The sequence below is a fragment of the Astatotilapia calliptera genome, chromosome 20, assembly GCF_900246225.1.
Source record: "Astatotilapia calliptera chromosome 20, fAstCal1.2, whole genome shotgun sequence".
NCBI lineage: Eukaryota > Metazoa > Chordata > Actinopteri > Cichliformes > Cichlidae > Astatotilapia > Astatotilapia calliptera.
Window position 1 is genome coordinate 28039861 of NC_039321.1, and position 20426 is coordinate 28060286.

The following is a 20426-nucleotide window of genomic DNA, read 5'->3' on the forward strand; positions in this document are numbered from 1 at the left end:
TCATGTTTGCATAGTAAGCTAACAATTAATAAGACTATGTCAGAGGAATTGGTGCACAAATTATCATCACTCACAGATCAGTGCTGTCATTGCAAAGTGAAAGCAAAAAAACAAGCGCAAATTCAAACGCGATTTCAATATGTCACATATTGACAGTGGCTCACCGATGCCAATGACATAATTACCCAGCTACATTTCTGAAAGAATGCAAAAGCATTGACATATATTTTTCCTACAATAGCCCGACGGGCAGGGAAGAGATAGATTTTTGTAGCCCAACTGGAAAGATCGCTAGCTCCAGGACGTCAGGCTAGCGATTTTGCAAGCCCTGTATCTGATTGAGGAATCACTCATCTTTGGAAAAGAGAGTTTATTACAGAGAAATGTCTCTTTCCAAAATAAAAGCTATACTATCCGCTTCTTCTGGGCTTTATTCTCAGCAGCATAAGGAGAATCACGTGCTAACAGCTGTCTAAATGACTCGGCTAAAGTTAGTAGCATGCTTGTTGTTTTTGTCTTTGCACTAGGATGATGTTGGCGTAAATGTGCAGTCATATTCGTTGTGTTCCCACTAGTGCTTTCAGGTTAATCTCGTTGAAATGACCTTAACGCCACAACACGGCAAATCTCCGTTAACGAGCTACCGCCGATCGCCCCGTGCATGGGGCTAGACGGCCAACACGTTAACGAGCTAACTGCGCTAACACACTAGTTCCCACCCATGTAATTAAGCATTGCATGGCACATCCAACATACTGTTTTACTTTAGTCCATGACTCGCTTACCTTCAGGGTCATACGTCACATGAGAACCAAAATAATTCCAAACGCCAGATCTGAATGAGGTTCAATTTGCCTGTTGCAACTTCTGTCTCGCTAGCTTGCCCTGCGCTCTTCCTTCTGACTATGCTGTCTGTGTTGAGCGCTCAGTGGATCTGCGCTCGACAGTGCAGCCTAGGCGGAGTAGTCGAACACAGATTCACTGAGCGCTCAACACAGACAGCATCGTCAGAAGGAAAATTGATAAAATAAATTACAAATGTTGTATTGTTCGATACATATGCGTACCGAACCGAAAGCACTGTATCGAACGGTTCAATATCGATACGAATATCGTTGCACCCCTAAAATATATATATACACACACACACACACACACACACACACACACACACACACACACACACACACACACACGTACATGTATATACATGTACATGTGTATATATGTATATGTACATGTGTATATATGTATATGTACATGTGTATATATGTATATGTACATGTGTGTATATATGTACATGTGTGTATATATGTACATGTGTGTATATATGTACATGTGTGTATATATGTACATGTATATGTGTATATATGTACATGTACATGTGTGTATATATATACACATGTATATGTGTACATGTGTGTATATATATACACATGTATATGTATACATGTGTGTATATATATATACACATGTATATGTATACATGTGTGTATATATATATACACATGTATATGTATACATGTGTGTGTATATATATACACATGTATATGTATACATGTGTGTGTATATATATACACACGTATATGTATACATGTGTGTGTATATATATACACACATGTATATGTATACATGTGTGTGTATATATATACACACATGTATATGTATACATGTGTGTGTATATATATACACACATGTATATGTATACATGTGTGTGTGTATATATATACACACATGTATATGTATACATGTGTGTGTATATATATACACACATGTATATGTATACATGTGTGTATATATATACACACATGTATATACACATGTATATGTATACACATGTATATACATGTACATGTGTATGTATATACACGTATACGTATATACATGTATGTATATACACGTATACGTATATACATGTATACGTATATACACGTATACGTATATACACGTATACGTGTATATACACGTATACGTGTATATACATGTACATGTATATGTATACACGTGTATACGTGTATACATGTACATGTGTATACGTGTATACATGTACATGTGTATATATATATACACATGTATGTGTATATACACGTACACGTGTACGTGTATATACACGTACACGTGTATGTGTATATACACGTACACGTATACATGTATACACGTATACATGTATATACACGTACACGTGTACGTGTATATACACATACATGTATATACATGTATACGTATACGTGTATATACATGCATAAATTTAAAAAAAAACAAAACACCCAGCACGCCCCTGCGGGCGGTTTATCCTTCAAGCTCGGGTCCTCTACCAGAGGCCTGGGAGCTTGAGGGTCCTGCGCAGTATCTTAGCTGTTCCCAGGACTGCGCTCTTCTGGACAGAGATCTCCGATGTTGTTCCCGGGATCTGCTGGAGCCACTCGCCTAGCTTGGGAGTCACCGCACCTAGTGCTCCGATTACCACGGGGACCGAACCGCTACATCGATCACTACGGCCGTCTTCTTCTGTTTGTCTACCACCACTATGTCCGGTTGGTTAGCCACCACCATTTTGTCCGTCTGTATCTGGAAGTCCCACAGGATCTTAGCTCGGTCATTCTCCACCACCCTTGGGGGCATCTCCCATTTTGACCTCGGGACTTCCAGGTTATACTCGGCACAGATGTTCCTGTACACTATGCCGGCCACTTGGTTATGGCGTTCCATGTATGCCTTGCCTGCTAGCATCTTGCACCCTGCTGTTATGTGCTGGATTGTCTCTGGGGCATCTTTACACAGCCTGCACCTGGGGTCTTGCCTGGTGTGATAGACCCCAGCCTCTATGGACCTCTATGGATATATATATATATATATATATATATATATATATATATATATATATATATATACACATACACATACACATACACACACACACACACAGCATGTTGGCATGTTGTAAGATCCAAAAACACAAAATGTGAAGAAAATTACTATTTGATATGCTTTAAAAAAAAAAAAAAAAAAAAGGCTTTCCAAAAGTTGCTGTGAAGCCAGTAGCTGCTCGCAAGATACGAACACACACCAATAAACTTGGTGTATATACACACACACACACACACACACACACACACACACACACACACACACACACACACACACACACACACACACACACACACAAAAGGATGCTTATAAGCCTGCATATTTTATTATCTGGCAACACGTTTATGCTGTGTTTATGCTGTAGTCAACAACAAGCACCAGGGAAATATTCACAGCCTGATATCAAGTGCTATGAAGTGTGAACCGCAGTGGACAGTAACATTTTCTTTAATAATGTAGCTTACATATTTTTGGCTTACTGTAGTCATGGATGCTAAAGGATCACTTTGGATATCCTCGAAGGTTTGCGTTCTTCTGTCACTATTAAAAACTGTGACTAATAATGGGACAGTCACATGATTGTTGGTTGGAAATGGTAACAAAGTACGGTATTATTAACTCATTAAACATCCAGACCACTCTGACCACAAACCCGGTGCTTCTTGTTATCCAGTATCTCGCCATTTCTGTCTCATTGACTCTGTCTTTCACTGTGGCTCTTCAGCTGATCAGCCACAGCTGATCATTGGAGCCCTTTGAAGTGGGTGTGAGGAACACGAGGTATTTTCTCAGCAGCTGACCAGTTTCTATATATGAAATCGCAGGCCTGCGTCACAGGAAGGGCTGATGGGAAACCAGAGTTCAGTGGTAATCCAGTCCTGCTGTAAATGTACAATGAAAGTTTCCAAAAGGTCAGTTGCCATGTTTTTTTTGTTCTTTTGGAAATGTGCCTCACCTTCCTAATACTCGAGCAGAGCCAAAGGGTTATCAAAAATTCCCAAAGAGTAAAAGTGCTCAGGAAGCCTCCTCAACAACCTGATGATTATCTCCCCTCTTGGCCCCACAGCACACATTGTGCTAGAGCTTGGCCTGTAGTCATAGACCCCTTTAATTCAAGTCTCGAGAGAGCGAGGTAAAACAAAGGCCCTGAAAACACACTGAACATTGTGGGTGTGGCTTAGGCCTCTTAATCCCTGACTGTCAATAGCACCGTTGGTCCCGTAAGTCCATATATTACCTTTTATTGTCTTGAAAGGAAGCGCCAGGTTTATATTTTGAAACAGCTGCTGTTCTGGCAAGTCTGACCTTAGTCATTTCCTGGAGATGAGCTAAAATTGCTTGTGAGTCTTGAAGCATTGAACCCACGTTGCTGAGAGCCTCTTATGTGAATATTGGACCATATTTTGGAATGTTAGAGTTGAGACTGCCGCATAACACTGAGTAATATTTTTCAAACATTGATCCCAGTAGGTAGCCTGGTTTTAAAGTGTCTTTGTGTCACGTGTTGCATACTCCCACAGAGTGACAACGCACTGATGACTGTTGTGATTGTGGTGATACAGTATTCCCACAATAACCAATAAAACGTCTCTTTTAGACTCTGGTCATGTGCAGACTTGATGGCGTACACACCTCGAGGCAGCAGAGTTTTTGTCAGACGGGGGGTGTCATTAAAGTTTGAGCGTCATGTCTGGTTCGTCCCTGCTGATGCATGTGTTGAAAATCTTCAGCTGTGATATAACAAAATTAAGGCGGCTTTTTGAGTATCACCACCATCAAGTCAGACTAATGTTTTCAGTGTAGTCATTTTGGCCTTGGTGGCTGAGATCAGCCCATCTGCCAATAAAATCACTGGCCACTGACTTTGTTCAGTGTCTGCCTGCTGCGACACATCACTTTCACGCTGACTATATTTTCTAAGAGAGTGTAATGTTGAGCCTAAAGACTTTAAAGCAATAAAGTGAGGTTTTATAATTCAGAAAGCCTTTAAAATATTCTGTTTTTGTTGGCTGAGCTTGAGGAGTGTGGTGGTGTTTCAGATGCTGTTTAGAGGAATCGGAACCACATCAGTTTCAGTTGCTGCTCTTTTCCTTCACTGACAACACTTTAATCCCATACCTGCCCTTGGTTTTGGTGAGTGGTTTATTGCACGCACACACAGCGCCCCACAGCCCTTCCTCTGTGACCTTCCACTTTTAGTTGCTTGTGAAGTGAGTTGTTGTCACTGCTTTTTTTGTTGTTGTTGTGGATTTTAGAGCTCGACAGGCGTTTAGACAACCTGTTTTCATCACAGTGTGTGCGCCTCTTTTACACAAGTGTTGCCCATTTGTTGAGCGCCTTCCACAGACTGAGAGCCATGATCTTCAGAGGGGCGATAGATTCGCATCTTGACGACAGCCTGTTTAATGATTGCGAGTGGTGGGTGGTATGAGGTCAGGACCGTGAGCTGTCCAGAGAGTGGAACGTAAGCAATAAGGTCTGCGGTTTCAGTGTCAACGGCGGACTCAGCACCCAGAATCAAAGCGTTTCTCAAAGGCCGCTCATGGCTTTTTATGAGATTATAATATTGATTTAATGAGGCTGTTTCCTGCCTAACATTACTCCTCCTGCATTAACGTCCTCCTTTAAACCATGAGCTATTAGGCATAGTCGATGAGCAAATTCTGCACGTGTCATAGAGGTAGGTGCAACATAAAGAGTATATTGCTGAGCAATATTTCTATATGTGTAGGTGAACAGAAGACTCGGATGATACTTGAGCTGATGTGCTCAGTGACCCTCGGGTCAGGTCCGTCCCACACTTCTGACCCCTGTTTATCTTCACTACGACACTGCTGCAGTGAAACCTGATACCTCTACATTCACTTTCACCACTCAATACCCTGTGGTTACCCAGCAATGCTGAAACACTAGTCTATTATGCAGTTTGCTAGCCAGGATGCCTCTGTCTAAATACGCTTCTTTTCTCCTTTTATTCTCTTCACAGTGGACTGAATTTAGGCGGAGTCAAGCTGCTGACTTGATCGCACTCACTTCATGGTGCTATCAAAATTTCTACCACTGACTCGGTCCTTTTCACGGCAGACTCATTATGACTTGTCGCACTAGAAAAAGCTGGCTTTCTTTAGACTGTTCAAGTAATTCATGTCAGTGTGAGAAAGAATTAGTGTGATCAGACACAAGGTATTCTTTTTAAAAAGGCTGAAAGTAAACCATATGCTGTAGTGCTAGCTTACAGGCGTGACTTGTTACTTTAGATTTGCTGTTTAGGTGCCCGTTATTTATTGTAGGCTCGTTGTATGTTGGGTTTTGTTTTCAAAAGTTTGCTTTCTTGCTCGCGGTTAAGTCGAAACATAAAACGTGAAGTTGGAGCCAAAGAGCGATTGACTCAACCTAATGTAAAGACTGGATGTTGGGTAACTTCCTGCTGGTTCTCTCAAAAACGTCTGAAATCAACCATTTCTCACTTGAGCCGGAGTTTATTTTGTAGACCTGTCTGAGCGTATAGTGAGTATTGCTAAACCTTACATAGTCGACTTAAGGTATCAGCTTATAATCCCTACCCAAAGCATCATAGCCGTCATGGCACACGAATGGCTGGAATTTGTGCATCACATAACAGCATGAATTGCCACGACTTATCCTCTGTAATGTGGGAAAAAGAAATGGGACAGCTGTGTGGTGGTTGGCAAAAAAGTCTTGGATTCAAAGTGTTTACATGTTGTCCATGTGACTGTGTGGGTTCTCTTTGGGTACTTTGGTTTCCTCCCACATACACGTTAGGTTAATTGGTGACTGTAAATTGGCCATAGGTATGAATCTGAGCGTGAATGGTCTGTTTCTCTGAGTTAGCCATTTGATAGAGTGGGAAAATACAGCCAGACCACAGGGTGTATCGAATGTTTGTGATTGGAATGATTAAAGCTCAACCTAAGATCACAACTTGTTTTCATACGTTTCTGGATTATATGCTGATTAAACAAAGGAAGTGCAAATTAATTCGTGTATAAGCTTGGCACAGCACCCATTTTAACTTGTCATAGCCAGGGAACTACAGGTCTATATCTTTCATTAAGCCGGCCCGCAACAATGACACCCTGAAAGCGTCTGCTGTAAATGAAAAGCAGCCATTGAAGCACAGATGCTATAAAACTTCTTTATTAACTTGTGACAAGTCTGCCTATAAAACTGTTTATTAATAAATGATTAAGCTAGTATTCATCCACCTGCGTAGTTGCTGTAGGGGATACAGTTCATGGCAGGGGTAGCAAGCTAATCTGACCAGAAATCAGCCTGGGATGTGGCCTTGGTCTCACTCAGTTATGCAAACATAGACCTGTTAGTTGAACGCTCATTGCAGTTGTAGTCTGCCGTACAGTCTCAGTGAGGACAACCTGCATTAACCTTTGCTGCTTACTAACAAACAGCTCACTTGTACTTGCCTGACGTCAGTTTCTCTGACTCCACAATCTGTCCTCTCAGTTGTTTGCCAGCCTTATCACTTTGATGAAGTAACGTGATATGAATTTATCTATACAGCAACTGTTTGTCACTGCCAAGATTATACAGCTGGCCTGTGATGATCTAGAGGGAAATGGCGTGACCCAAATTAGTGTGCGTAGTACATTAACAGTAGTAAGATTAAAGTGAAGAAGAAGCCGTCTTTCTTATGGAGAAGAATAAAAGCAAATGTTCCGTCTTTTATGTTTCATTGTGGTTTTCTGATAGCTTTTATTGTTGCAGCAGTTCCCAGCTCAAAACTCACAGCTGGCTCTAGAACGCTTGATATAATAATAATAATAGAAGTAATGGAGGAAGTAGGGCTCTAAACTCAAGCACAAGATGAATGCTTAAAAAGCTCGAAGGAAACACTTGTTTTATTTCTTTGGATAAATTAAGTTTCAGGATGCTGACTGTCCAGTGTTATTGTTTCTTCTGTTTTTATCTTAATCGTGCCAGCACTTTTTGTTGTTGCTGTCCTGTACAGGAAGGTCTGACTTCACTGAATGTTTCGGTACTTGACTCGGGTGTGGTTGAACTGGTCGTTTGCATATGTGTGGGTGTGTTTCTTCGCATGTTATGTGTTTCTCAGGTATTAAGTTTAAAAGGTGGGATTGCCCCACATTTGTTCCACTAAGATGCGTGTCCACATTAAGAGCTGCTGAATCTTTATTTTATCATTTTTTCTTTGCCCTTCTCTGTAATTTCCTGTGAGGCATACCTGTGTTAAACATGTCACTACAGTGGTTTCACTTCTAGTTCTCAGTATGACGCACTTCTTCCGTTACATCCTCTTTGCTGGGCATTGCTTCATTATTTATTGGAAAATGGGTTTAACACATTGTTGATCTGTGAAAGCCACGCACAAATTGTTCATTTGAACTAATCTGGGCCAAGCACAGCCCTTGGACTTCTTTTATGTCTCACATTCGTTTTATTGAGATTTTTATAAGAGTATGCCTTAGAAATGAAAAGGGAGGCATAATTAGATCTGTCTTCACAGACTGGAGCAGGCTGAAAGGCAATAAATAAAATATAAAATGAAACATTTTTCAAATAATAGTGTTGATAGCTCTAATCTGTAGTGGCTATTGCATTCACCTTACACACAATAGATTGGAAATCAGGCAGAGGCACAGACCCAGCTTATAACACAGGGACTTACAAGCTAGTGTGCTCCAAGTGCCAGTGCTAAGCCCGGATAATTGGAAGTGTTGCGTCAGCGAGGGCATCCGGCGTGATTTCTGTGCCAAATCAAAACATGTGGATCCATCCGCTGTGGTGATCCTTTGGGGGGGGGGGGCACTGTATACTAAACTGTGTTACATCGTCTGTTCTTGTCACATATTACACAATATAATAATATAATATATATATTATTAACTTTGCTGTTGTATTTTTTTAGGGTGTAATTTTCAGAAGTCGTTCCCATACCTTTTGTCGAATTTTTATCTGTAAGTTCACTTCATTAGGGACAGCTAGATAAGACTAAAGTGACCTAATACAACACCCCTGCCAGGAATGTTGAGCTTTTGCTGAAACAGTTTTAGTGAAGTGTTGAGTCAACTGTATCTATAATCATGCTATAACCGTGCTATGTTCACTGGCCACTGTACTGGGTTGGAGGTTTTGCTTCAAAGCTTTTTTTCTTTGTGGCACAGATTCAAGACAGGGCTGAGATTTTGACATGATAGCATCACTTAGTTGCTGCGGTGACCAATGAGTTTTTGGTGCTATTGTTGGATTTTTCTAAAAAGTTTTTGTGCTTCCATTTTATGTCACTGGGAGATCTTGTATTAGAATTTAATAAGTTATACCTAATAAAAGAGCTTGAGCACTTATTTTCTGCATCATTCATTATTGGAAAGATGTACATAAAAATCGTTCAGAAGGTTAAAGTGACAAATGGTAACTAGCCATATTTTGGGCACTGTTGCTCAATCGTGACTAGGCTGGGCTGTCAGAGTTGCGTTTTCCATCCAACCAAACACAAACCGAATCCAATGGAGATTTTTGACAAGAGAAAGTACACTTACTCAGACCCTTACTTACGGTATCTGGCCAGCAGTTCCCTTTAGCCGTCCAGAGATCACTTCATCCTCCCTGTCTGCCTCAAAACCCCCACGTGGACTCCCAGGGTCCCAGAGGAATTTTTGGCCTGGATTTGAAGTGGAAAAACATTGTGCTGGAAGCGGGAGGTTTATGTATTAGTGTTTTGTAATCACTATTCAGACATGAAGCAAATATCTCCTGAGTGATCACTGATTGGTTTTAATACTCAAAACCTGATTTAACTGCTAGTAAACTGAGGGAAACCCCCACATTTAGTCAAGGATGCTTGTCGACTTTCTAGATGAACAAACTTTACTGCCTTAAAGTTTTTCTTTCTCCCTCCGTCTATGGATGGATGGATGGATATATAGCTAGCTAGATATTTTAAAGGATAAATAGTGACCTATAAATATTTCCCATGTTAATATATAGTTGTGTAACATTGCCTTGAATGCTTAAGAAAAATGAAGTCACACTCCCTCTTTTGTGTGTAATGTAATCCAAGTTTCTCTCCTCTGTTGTGGTAGAGAGTCCAGCTGTGTGTCTGTGTGTGTTTGTTTTGGTGTGTGGGAGATGACGCTGGTGCTCTAGTGTCACATCCAGTGGTTCTGCATGTTTCATATGTTTATGTCTATTTTGAATGTTTATATAAACAGTATAGAAATCTTTGATAAATAATCACGCATACATAGCTGTGTCACAAGTTGAGCTTTCATAAATCTAATGATAAGGGGCCTCAGGTTGTTTTTAATGCTCCAAAACTTAGAGATATTTCATTTGTGATCAGTGAAAAGCAGCAGATCCACACAGCTAACAAGCTGGATCGAGGGATGTTTTCAGTTTTCTTAAAAGAGTAAGTTAAATGATTTCCCGGTCATCAAACAACACTGTTTACTGTCAGTCAACCAGATCAATTAAAATGATAATCATTTCAAACCCAGTTAACAGTATTGAAATGAAATTAGTTTCATGGTATGCAAAAGCACAGCAGTGGAACGTTTGTACTTGCCACACTGCTTCCCTTTTAGAGCATGCTCTATGGAAATAAGCTTCTTACATCTGCTTTAACTAATGACCAGGTGCCATTAAATGGCCTTGGTGTCATACTCATTCGTTTGCATTTCCTGTCAAGTGCTATTTATCCATGTTCTCGGCACAGTCTGCCCATTGTTTTTGTGTCACTGCTCAGAGTCTCTATAAATAAGATCTTGTGGGTGACGTTAGTTCCTCCTTTCTCAGCCCCTGTGTTTATGTGTGTATTTATATGTAAATGTGCAGGCTGTGGCTGTTTTCCATGTTTTTTCTAGTTATCCTGTTTATCTCACAGTCATTTCCTCGTGGTGGATTTATAGAACAGCAACTTTTTGCCCTGGTATGTATTTCTTGTGATATAGGGTAGTAACGGTGTTCTAGATTAGCATCACTCTTGTCACCAAACTGTAACCCACAGGCAAACAAAGACACTTTTATGCAGAGCAAACTGGTATCGCTGGCTAGAAGCACCACGCTTAGAAAACAGTCCTGCACTGTACAGAGCCTTGTTTCAGACATTTGTGCCCCCGTCTACACAAACGTCCAGATGGAGAGATATAATCTGTTAGGTTAGATGTAATCTCAGATTACAGATTAGGATAGAGACCAAAATGTGAGCACTGGATGGCTTTCAAGATGTAAAAGCGGGGTTTTATTTACAGCTTTCTGTGTAATCCAGCCAGTTATCCTGTTTGAGTTTCATGGTTGTGTGCATTTATGGGTTGACAGGAAACCTGTCACATGCAGGTCTCTGTGTGCAAAAGACAGTCAGGCAAGCGGAAATTGTGGGTGACAGTCATGTCACTTGCTAATCTGCTCAAAGTAATTATAGAGATCTCTCGGTTGGGGAGGGGGCTTGAATACATATGCGTAAACAGGAGAGGGTCCTTGGAGTTTGCATTCACTGTGACACAATCCATGTTTGCTGAGATTACATCAGATTGTTGCAACATCCTCTACAGAGAAGTGAAAGAAAACTAAGGAAAAATGCTGTCTCAGTGCCTTTTGTTCATATATCATGAGCATGTGGATGCCAGGAGGCTTTTCAGCTCTAATGTTGTGTGTGTGTGTGTGTGTGTGTGTGTGTGTGTGTGTGTGTGTGTGTGTGTGTGTGTGTGTGTGTGTGTGTGTGTGTGTGTGTGTGTGTGTGTGTGTGTGTGTGTGTGTGTGTGTGTGTGTGTGTGTGTGTGTGTGTGTGTATCAGGCTGATGGATGGGTGGGTGTTAACTGTTAAACAGAGATCCATAGATCAGCTGGTATCTCAGGGTTGAAGCTCAAGGCCAAGATTTGGATTTTTCATTCAGGAGAACTGTGCAGTGATTCCAGGACTGAGGGAAATCACTGGCATTAAAAAGCGCTTCACTGAGCCTCTCAGTTTTTCATGACCTAATGAATATCATTTAAAGAGAAGAAATCTTGGCAGCAGTTGTGGCACTGATTGAAAGACACTGACCTCGTTGCTTTAGTTTTATATAAATATCTCAAATGCAGTGCTGTTTCTGGGTATTGGCAGCTGGAATTAAACTGCTTCCAATACAAATTTCAGCTCTTCCCGATTGGCAATGGAGCAATGAAGAATGGTAAAGGAACAGCACAGACATAGTGGGTTGGGAGGGACAGAGTAAGGTGTGCATAGAAGATCACACTGCATTAAGGTAAAGACAATAAAACACACAAACCGAGACAAATCGCAACCAAAAACAACCTCGTGTATACGTCCAGGTCATGTGCTGACCATTAAGCGTTCTCTTTAACAGCTTTTTTCCCCTTTGTATTTGGGAAAACAAAAAGGGGTGCCGTTCATGGGTAATAGTAATCCAAGAAGCGAAATTTTAGCTGTATCAGCTACAGCCAGTCCGATGATTCAACATTTGAGCTGCTTGGAAAACCACAGGGAGCAAATGTTATGTCATGAATGCTTAATGCCCAGCCATGTCGTCAGAGAGAAATTCACTGTTCACGATGGTTTCAGTTCTTGGATTTGATTTGACACGGTTATGGGGCACACAGTGCTGTAGGCGTCCATTGACTTTATCCTCTTTCACAGGTTCATAAAAATATCTTTTTTTCTGCTTTTTCGAGCGTATGTCACGCCACATATAAGTCGAAATCACAACCAGGGTGTTCTCCTGTGGCCTCCTCCCAGGGAGGCTTTAGCAGAGAACCCACAGGAAAGTAATCATCGTTGTAACAGTTTGAGGTTTTATTCACAAATGATCAGAAATAACTAGAAAGAAAATTTCCTTTGTGTGTTGCTACCTGTCTAAGACCCAAGACTCCAGGAAAACACCCTGACAACAAGATCAAGATGTGTACGCGTGGAGTGATGCACAGTGCACACATAAACAGTTAATCTCCAAAACCTCAAATGGCTCTAATGTGCCGGATCATAGCGGAGAATGCCAGTGCAGATTAAATCTGAAGTGCTCCGTAATCCCCTACTGTGTCAGAAAAAGTTGTAGCCCTCCGCAGTTATCAGTGTGGCTGGGAATGCCGTTCATGTGAGTGTGTTTATCCCCTCTGTGACCCTGCGCTGCCAGCTATTAGGAGATCAGTCCACTGTATGACTTGTCTTGAAGTATGAGGTCAACATCGGATATTTTAAAAGAAGCCTCACAGGGTCACTGTCATCTGGTCTTGAATGAGCTCTGAAAATGTCACAAACAGCACGATTAACACAAAAAAACAGTCAGTTAGAATGTCTGGCTGCCAAGGAGAAGGACTGATAATTGCTTATAGATGTGAGATTTGTCACACATTTTTAATATGCTCTTAAAGATGCATTCATTGGTGATACTGTGCCTCTATCACAGCATGCTGGGCAGGTTCAGCCGATCCTTGGACGAAGTACGCATTCCTGGTTTGACATACTGACACACATCTCACAGGGAAGGCCTGTAGTGCCAGTACACCTCAGGCCCTGTCAGCATTCATTCTCTTGTGTGCTGAAGCGCCCTTTAACCTGCCCCAGCTGTGTATACACACATACACATGCACAGATACATTAGCTTCCTGCACCTCAGGGACATTTTTGGAACTATGAGCATTCTCTCTTGGCCAGTTGGCCCTCTCTGTTAGTATGGTGTTTTCCAATCAGCACATTCCTCTTTCTCTAGACAGACACAGTGAGACGATTTTGGCAGCACACACACAGGGTGGGGTAATGCTCATATCCTGTCCCCTGACCTCAGATTACACACAGTTACTGTACTGTTTTTGTTCATGCTCACACTCAAAAACACCACATTCTTGCACTTAACACATACAGCTTTTTCTCTGTTTTGAACCAGCTGTCACAGTCAGTCTTTAAACCCAGAGCCTTTCTGTGTCTTTCTTCCCACTGCCAGCCACATAGCTGGTGTGCCTGTGCCAATCCGTGTCTGTTGTACTTGCCCGACACCAGCACAGACTCTCTTCTGTCTGCGTTAATGACCGACGGCGCTCCGTCCATCTTTCCATCTCTTCCCCTTCTTCCCTCCCGGCACCAATTGGGCACCAGGACTGGGCTTGGCGTAACCTTGTCTCCGACAACAATAACTGCTCCAGTCCACTACAATCAAGTTGCTGCTGATTGTCTCGCTTGCATGTCTGCCTATGAGTGTTTTCCTGTGTATAAACAAGTCTGTAGCATGCTAGAGAGATGGAGAAACAAAGACTGCAACAAGCTGCTGTGTCTGAATTTCAGCCTAGTGTGTGAACCCAGGCATGAACTCCAAGCTGAATGCTTGCCATCCCCATTTTTTTCTTTTTGCTCCCCTGCACAGAGGGAAAGACAAAGCACTCGGCACTCAGTCACACACTGCCTTTCACTCTAAAACTGTTCAACTTTGTTTTGTTGGCTTTTTCTCTACAAAGGTTATTCACTTTTACTCTGCTTCTCTTAATATGAGTGTTGTGAAACCTACAAATTGTATCGGAAGGATTAAAAAAAAGAAGTCTCATATTTAACTCATTCTGGCAGGCACACACACAATCATAGAGGGGACTTCCTTTCTGATTCTCTTGTTTATACAAGCAAATCCTACACTCCACTGGAAAGTGACCAGAGTGTGAGAAAACTTTAAGAAAAAACACACTCTATCTCAGTCACACACGAAACTCCCCACCCAGCCCCGGCTTATCCAGCACACCTCCCTCCGGTCTCCCTGCTGAACCTTGGCTCACCGTTTCTCTCCTTATTTTCTTTCATTGTTGCTTAATGCACACACTGGTCTGCATTCCCTGTTGCTGCTAGTGACTCTCAGCCCCCCCCCCCCCCCCCCCCCCCCCCGTAGGTCCCCCCCATTGTCACTGGTCAGTGTGGAGGAGGTGTCAGGAGATTGAGGTTAAGCAGCCGTTTGGCGATTGGCACTTGACATAGCATGCGGTGTTATCGCTGCACACAAAAGAAGGCGACTAACAGAGAGAGTGTGGGAGATTGTAGCATTAGGATTGTTTGTGTTTTCAAGGGGAGTGTGTGTATGTAAGGGTGTGTCTTTCATGCATGTTTGCAGTGAGCAGACTGTGTGTTTTGGGGTCCCAGTTTAATGGACTTTGTCAGGCCTGTGCGGCTCTCTAGCACACTCTAGTATCACTGGGAATCCTGCCAGGCCCAGGCCGAATGAGGAAGGGGTGGTGCTGGGTCTACAGTGGGAAAAGGTCGGGACAGATAAATGACCGAGTCCCATGTGAAACTGGCTCACATGGCTTCCTTTTTTGCTCTGCTTGCCATCCCAACTATTCCCAATGTTTTGGCACTGTTCTCTGCCTGGTTACGTGCGGCTCAGTGGAATCATACTTGGGTTTTATAGCCAGCAGGCATGTTTATTCACTGGGGCTAATGTAAGGCCAAACAATGGCGTTATCTCTTCGCCTTGTTGTAAATGGACTTAGCTGTCAGCATGTGGAGTTCAGTGGATTTGGTTTAAAGTGGATTATTATTATTATTATTATTATGACTCAACCCTCTGAAAATGTATTAGTGAGGCTGTACATGTGTGTGTCTGTGTGTACGTAGTTGTCTGGAGTTTGTGTGGTAATTATGACTAACCTAACAGTTTGGTGTTGCTGTCCTCTCTCCTAGGTGACATCACGCAGAAGGGCTATGAGAAGAAGAGAGCCAAGCTGCTGGCCTCCTACATCTCCCATTTGCCAAGTAAGACCAGTTCTTCTTCTGCTCTTGGAATTTTTTCATGTTGCATTAAAGCCTTCCTTCTTCTTTTTCTCCATTTGTGTTTTTTTTTTTTTTTCCGCCTCCCCTGTCAGCAATGTTATTGTTGTTCAGGCTGAAAAGCAAAATGAGGCTAGATTGCATAAGAAGATTCCTCAAATTTACATTTGAGCTGATTATTCTTTCACATGTGAAAAGAACAACGGAGGCAAAAAATGGATTCTTTATGTCGTATTGTACTTTTTTCCTTTTTTCATTTCTTTGAGAAGAAACTTGACTGACTTCTCAGTGTGAGTGTTGATTGTCTTTGTCCAAGTTAGCAACATAATTTCTGGCTTTCTGTGGCACTCTAGTGGCCAAAATGAGAATTGCACATAAGGTAACCAGTGATGCACAAATATCTTTAATAACTGCATCACCACAGGTAAGCCACGGATGCACAAACCCATAGTTCCTGTCAGACTTTCTGCTGTATTTAGTGCGTACCCAGTAAATGTGATACATTCTGAAACTGGTTTCAGTTTACAGCTGTGGGGAAGTACTAAAGCTTCTCTGTGTTACTATGTGACAGACAAACTGATTTGTCTGTCAGTTTCCTCAAGCAAGGGTGTGGTGTTTCCTTCGGAAAGTATTGCACCATGCTAGCAGCGGCATGAAAAAAACATCGTTCTCGATGTGTCACTTTAAGCTATTTTTAAAAAAAAAAGAAAAAAAAGAGAGCACCACTACACTTCCCTTTCCTCTAGTTTAACCTTTGTTTTGACTTGTGCTGCCAAAACATTTATGTGATTACACGCAAAGATCGTATATTAATCTAGATTTCAGTCCCGTTGTTTTTAGTGATTTTTGCTTTCGTTTGACTTTTGCTGGCAGCTTGCTTTGAATGTCAGAGCATACACCAGAAAGCTTTGAATCTCCAGGGGTGACCGTGTGCTCCTTCACTCGTCCTGTTATCCCTCAAAACCATCATCTCCTCAGGGACTCAGTTACCCAGTTCCCTCCGGGACGAAAAGACAGTTGACTAAAAATATAAATGTAACCCAGTTTCATGTACTCTGTTAGCAGTATAACTTGCATCAGTCAAGTACATGTCCTTATTTCACTGTTCACAGGCTCTGTATGAGGCTAAATTTGGAGAGCTTCAGAGAAGGTCATATAATATTTATGCCTACACGTTGCTGTAATAGCATTATGTAAAGCAACGTGTGCTCTGTTTGTCTGAATTTCCTGGATCTCATGTTAGATTGTTTGTTTTGCTTTTATTAATGGTCCCCTAAATATAGACTTTTATTGACTTTTCACATGCTGGGCTCTGTTCTGTAGATGTGGATCTGCCTCTACCAGATGTGCAGCTTTCCCCGAGCCGCAGTGCCGACCCTAGCCCCAGTCCTGAGGCCCCGGGCCCCTCCACCTCTTCAGCCTCCAGACACCATCGTTCACACCGCAGCGGAGGCGCCAGGGACGAGCGCTACAGATCAGGTATGCAGCACAAAATTCACTACAAAAGCACACAGGTACAGTTGGGGTCAAAAGTTTACATCACGGAGTTTACCTTTAAATAGTTTCTTTGATTTGGAATGAAGGTACAACAAGAGTGGAATGAATGCAAACAATTCAAGTCATTGTTTTAACTTTAATTGTTAAAACAATTATAGAATTTCATTTATTTGGGAGCTATATCCTCACAAACTTTCAACGGGGTTTAACGTTGGCGCGCTAATGGCATAACCTGGTGCTCCAGCAATTTCCACTTCATGGCAGGCGCGAGCCTCGGTGGTTCCTGGGTTGTTCCTAAACATCCTTATCATCTGAGGGTGACAGAAATTTCTCCAAGAGACCTTATCAACCTCTGTAAATCTATAATTCTCCTTGGATATAATCACTGAGTTAGTTGGATTTTTTCATTGTCCAGAGAATTGATCATGATCACTAACCTGAAGTTCACAGGTTTTGTCCTTGTTGTTTTTCTCACTCGGGTTATTCTCTATTCTATATTTATGTAGACATCCATACAGAAGCTGTCCAGGCAGCACTGGCCAAACATAAAGAGGAGAAAATGGCTCTTCCCATGCCAACCAAGAGGCGCTCAGCCTTTGTCCAGTCTCCCATAGATACCTGCACACCTCCAGGTAAGCTTGGTTCCACCCACTCTGAGATCAGATGGTTGCTGGTGATTGTAGCTCCTAAAAAATACCCTCACCAAAACATTAAAAGTTATTGAATTATAATTTCTTTCACGTTTTCTCTTACTCTTAGACACATCTTCTGCATCAGAGGATGAAGGCTCACTGCGCAGAAAGGCAGCACTCAGCGCAGCACTAGCTCAGACCCTGCAGAGCCCCGACTACTGGATCAACCGCTCCGTCCAAAGCTCTTCCACATCCTCATCTGCTTCCTCCACCCTCTCCCATGGAGAGCCCAAGAGTCAGCCCCAGCCCCAGCCTCAGCCTGCTGCTTCCTTGTTAGCTGACGTGCTAGCCCACACACGCATTGGTAAACTGTCCTGGTGGAGAACTCCCAGCGTTGATCCATAAATCTCAGTGATGGTGTCACTGCCATTGATGATGCTATTTTTCTCCGCCCTAACAGAAAACAGTGTCCCCCCAGATGTGACGTCCTCTGCTTCTCAAGACAGAGGGTCCAGGGTGGATCTTCCCCCAGCAGTCAGGGGCATGAGCCGTGGACAGAGCCGCTCCAGCATGCTGGATACTGCTGACGGTACACTCACTTAAGCCAGAATGTGTGTTAACGTCTGGCTGTGGTACAAATATGTATAAAGTTTTATGTGGGGAGAAAAACCTCTAAAGTATTCTTCATTTTCTGAAATATTTGGAATCTGGGTGACTGTCTTTTGGTTCTTTCCTCATTTCAAGCAGTTCAGTCATTTTGGTATTCTAATCATGACATCGGACGATGTTTTACTGTTTTGCATTGACTGTGTGGTTCAAAGCATTGCAGTGAGAAAAGTGATTGAATGTGTTCCAATCAACATACAATCTACCCATGTTCATCCTCGATCACCTTCAACATCATCCTCATGTCACTGTGTGGTGAATGCTGCTAACGACCGATATTTTGTGTTCTTTCTTTTGGGTCCATTAATCCTGTCCCTGTCTTGACTTTGATTTAAAAAAGGAAAAAGAAAAGGTAATATACATCGAACCTGGGGAAGGGGAGGGATGCCGAAGAGGCCCCAAGTAGCTTGCTTTCCATCCTGATATCTACCTCTCTTTACGTTTGTCTCATGCTGTAGGTGTAGAAGTAGAAATCTTCCTTTATAGTATTTTCCTGAAAGAATTGTCCACTCTGTGTCTCCTTGTGTGCAAATTTCCCTTTCAAATTTTTCCTGCTGCTGATTCTGTTCCTGACTGTGCTAGTGCGTAGGTTACTGCCTGTGTGAGCGAGAGAGCGTGTGTTAAAGTAGAGATTCATGTTTGAATAAACTTGCATGTGTGGGTGTCTGCGTGTCATTGTTTGTTTGCATATGTTGGTGACGGCGGCTGCTCTCGGTGTTTGTCCAGGCGTGCCTGTCAGCAGCAGGGTGTCCACTAAGATCCAGCAGCTGTTGAACACACTCAAACGACCCAAAAGACCGCCGCTCAGCGAATTCTTCCTCGATGACTCTGAGGAAATCGTAGAAGGTGTGGCACATAACACAATATGTCATGCTTGATTTTCACCGTTGTGTGTACTGCAGCACAGAAATCCTCTTGGTTGTTTTGAAAAGGGTTTTCACTTCTTTAGGAAGTCACCCAGAGTGTTGTGACACCACAGTGTTACAGCGTTACACCCAGTACTCACAGTTTCTTGCTTGCCGATTCTCATGCCTAGTTCCCCAACCGGACCCCAACACCCCGAAGCCTGAGGGACGTCAAATCATCCCAGTGAAGGGGGAGCCCCTTGGGGTGGTCAGTAACTGGCCTCCTGCCCTGCAGGCTGCCCTTGCCCGCTGGGGGGCCACTCAGGCCAAGAGCCCTGCCCTCACTGCCCTGGACATCACTGGCAAACCACTCTACACACTCACATATGGTGAGCGACACGTTGCCTCGTAGGAATATTAAAGTCGATTTTGAGCACAAATATGGGTGTCTGTATTGTTGTGTCCACTCTATAAATGTCAGGTATATTTTTTGCATATGAGCTGGATCAAAGGAAGAAATATTTGTTGGCCCGAGTAGAACAACTCCCACATTACATTGCCTCCAGTGTGGACCCATAGTGGGTTGGGAAGTTAAGCGATCATGGAACAGTTATGCAACAATAATACATAGCAATTTAACAGCAAGAAATCTGGGCTGTGGAAAACAAGATGACATTTTTCTTTTCTTTTTTTTCTTTTCTTTTTTAACCTGTATAGGTAAACTGTGGAGTCGCAGTCTGAAACTGGCCTATACCCTTCTGAATAAACTGGGCACAAAGACTGAGCCTGTCCTTCAACCTGGAGATCGAGTAAGAGTTTGTCAGTCATTTCTTCCTAAGTAAATTGTAAAGTAGCACGACGAGGAAAACCATTTCCTCTGCTTCTTAGGTGGCGTTGGTGTATCCAAACAGTGATCCTGGCATGTTCTGGGTGGCCTTTTATGGCTGTCTGTTAGCTGAAGTCATCCCTGTGCCTATTGAGGTGCCGCTGTCCCGACAGGTAAATATACCTGTTTTCATAGCAGTTCTTCTGTGGGATTTCTGAAAAATGCTCCACATGTTTAGGACCAAATGCATGGTTTATGATAATGAGAGCCTCACCAGTATATTATTATTATTATTATTATTATTATTTCTTTTAGTTGTCACAGTTTTGTCTGCTTGCCTGTCCTTGTGAGTTGACGTT

General features: G+C 42.4%; 1 protein-coding gene across 2 annotated transcripts in view; it reads left to right on the top strand.

The window, feature by feature from the left end:
* Positions 1-20426, top strand: part of dip2ba (disco-interacting protein 2 homolog Ba) — a 46649-nt gene that overhangs the window by 10091 nt on the left and 16132 nt on the right. The window contains exons 2-11 of one of the 2 annotated variants that reach the window (XM_026153336.1): positions 15515-15586; positions 16925-17080; positions 17605-17730; positions 17858-18094; positions 18191-18319; positions 18737-18748; positions 19123-19242; positions 19433-19630; positions 19959-20050; positions 20130-20240. In XM_026153336.1, the coding sequence (XP_026009121.1) occupies positions 15515-15586; positions 16925-17080; positions 17605-17730; positions 17858-18094; positions 18191-18319; positions 18737-18748; positions 19123-19242; positions 19433-19630; positions 19959-20050; positions 20130-20240 (1253 nt within the window). The remainder of the gene's footprint in view (positions 1-15514; positions 15587-16924; positions 17081-17604; positions 17731-17857; positions 18095-18190; positions 18320-18736; positions 18749-19122; positions 19243-19432; positions 19631-19958; positions 20051-20129; positions 20241-20426) is intronic. The other variant, XM_026153337.1, reaches the window with a different exon arrangement.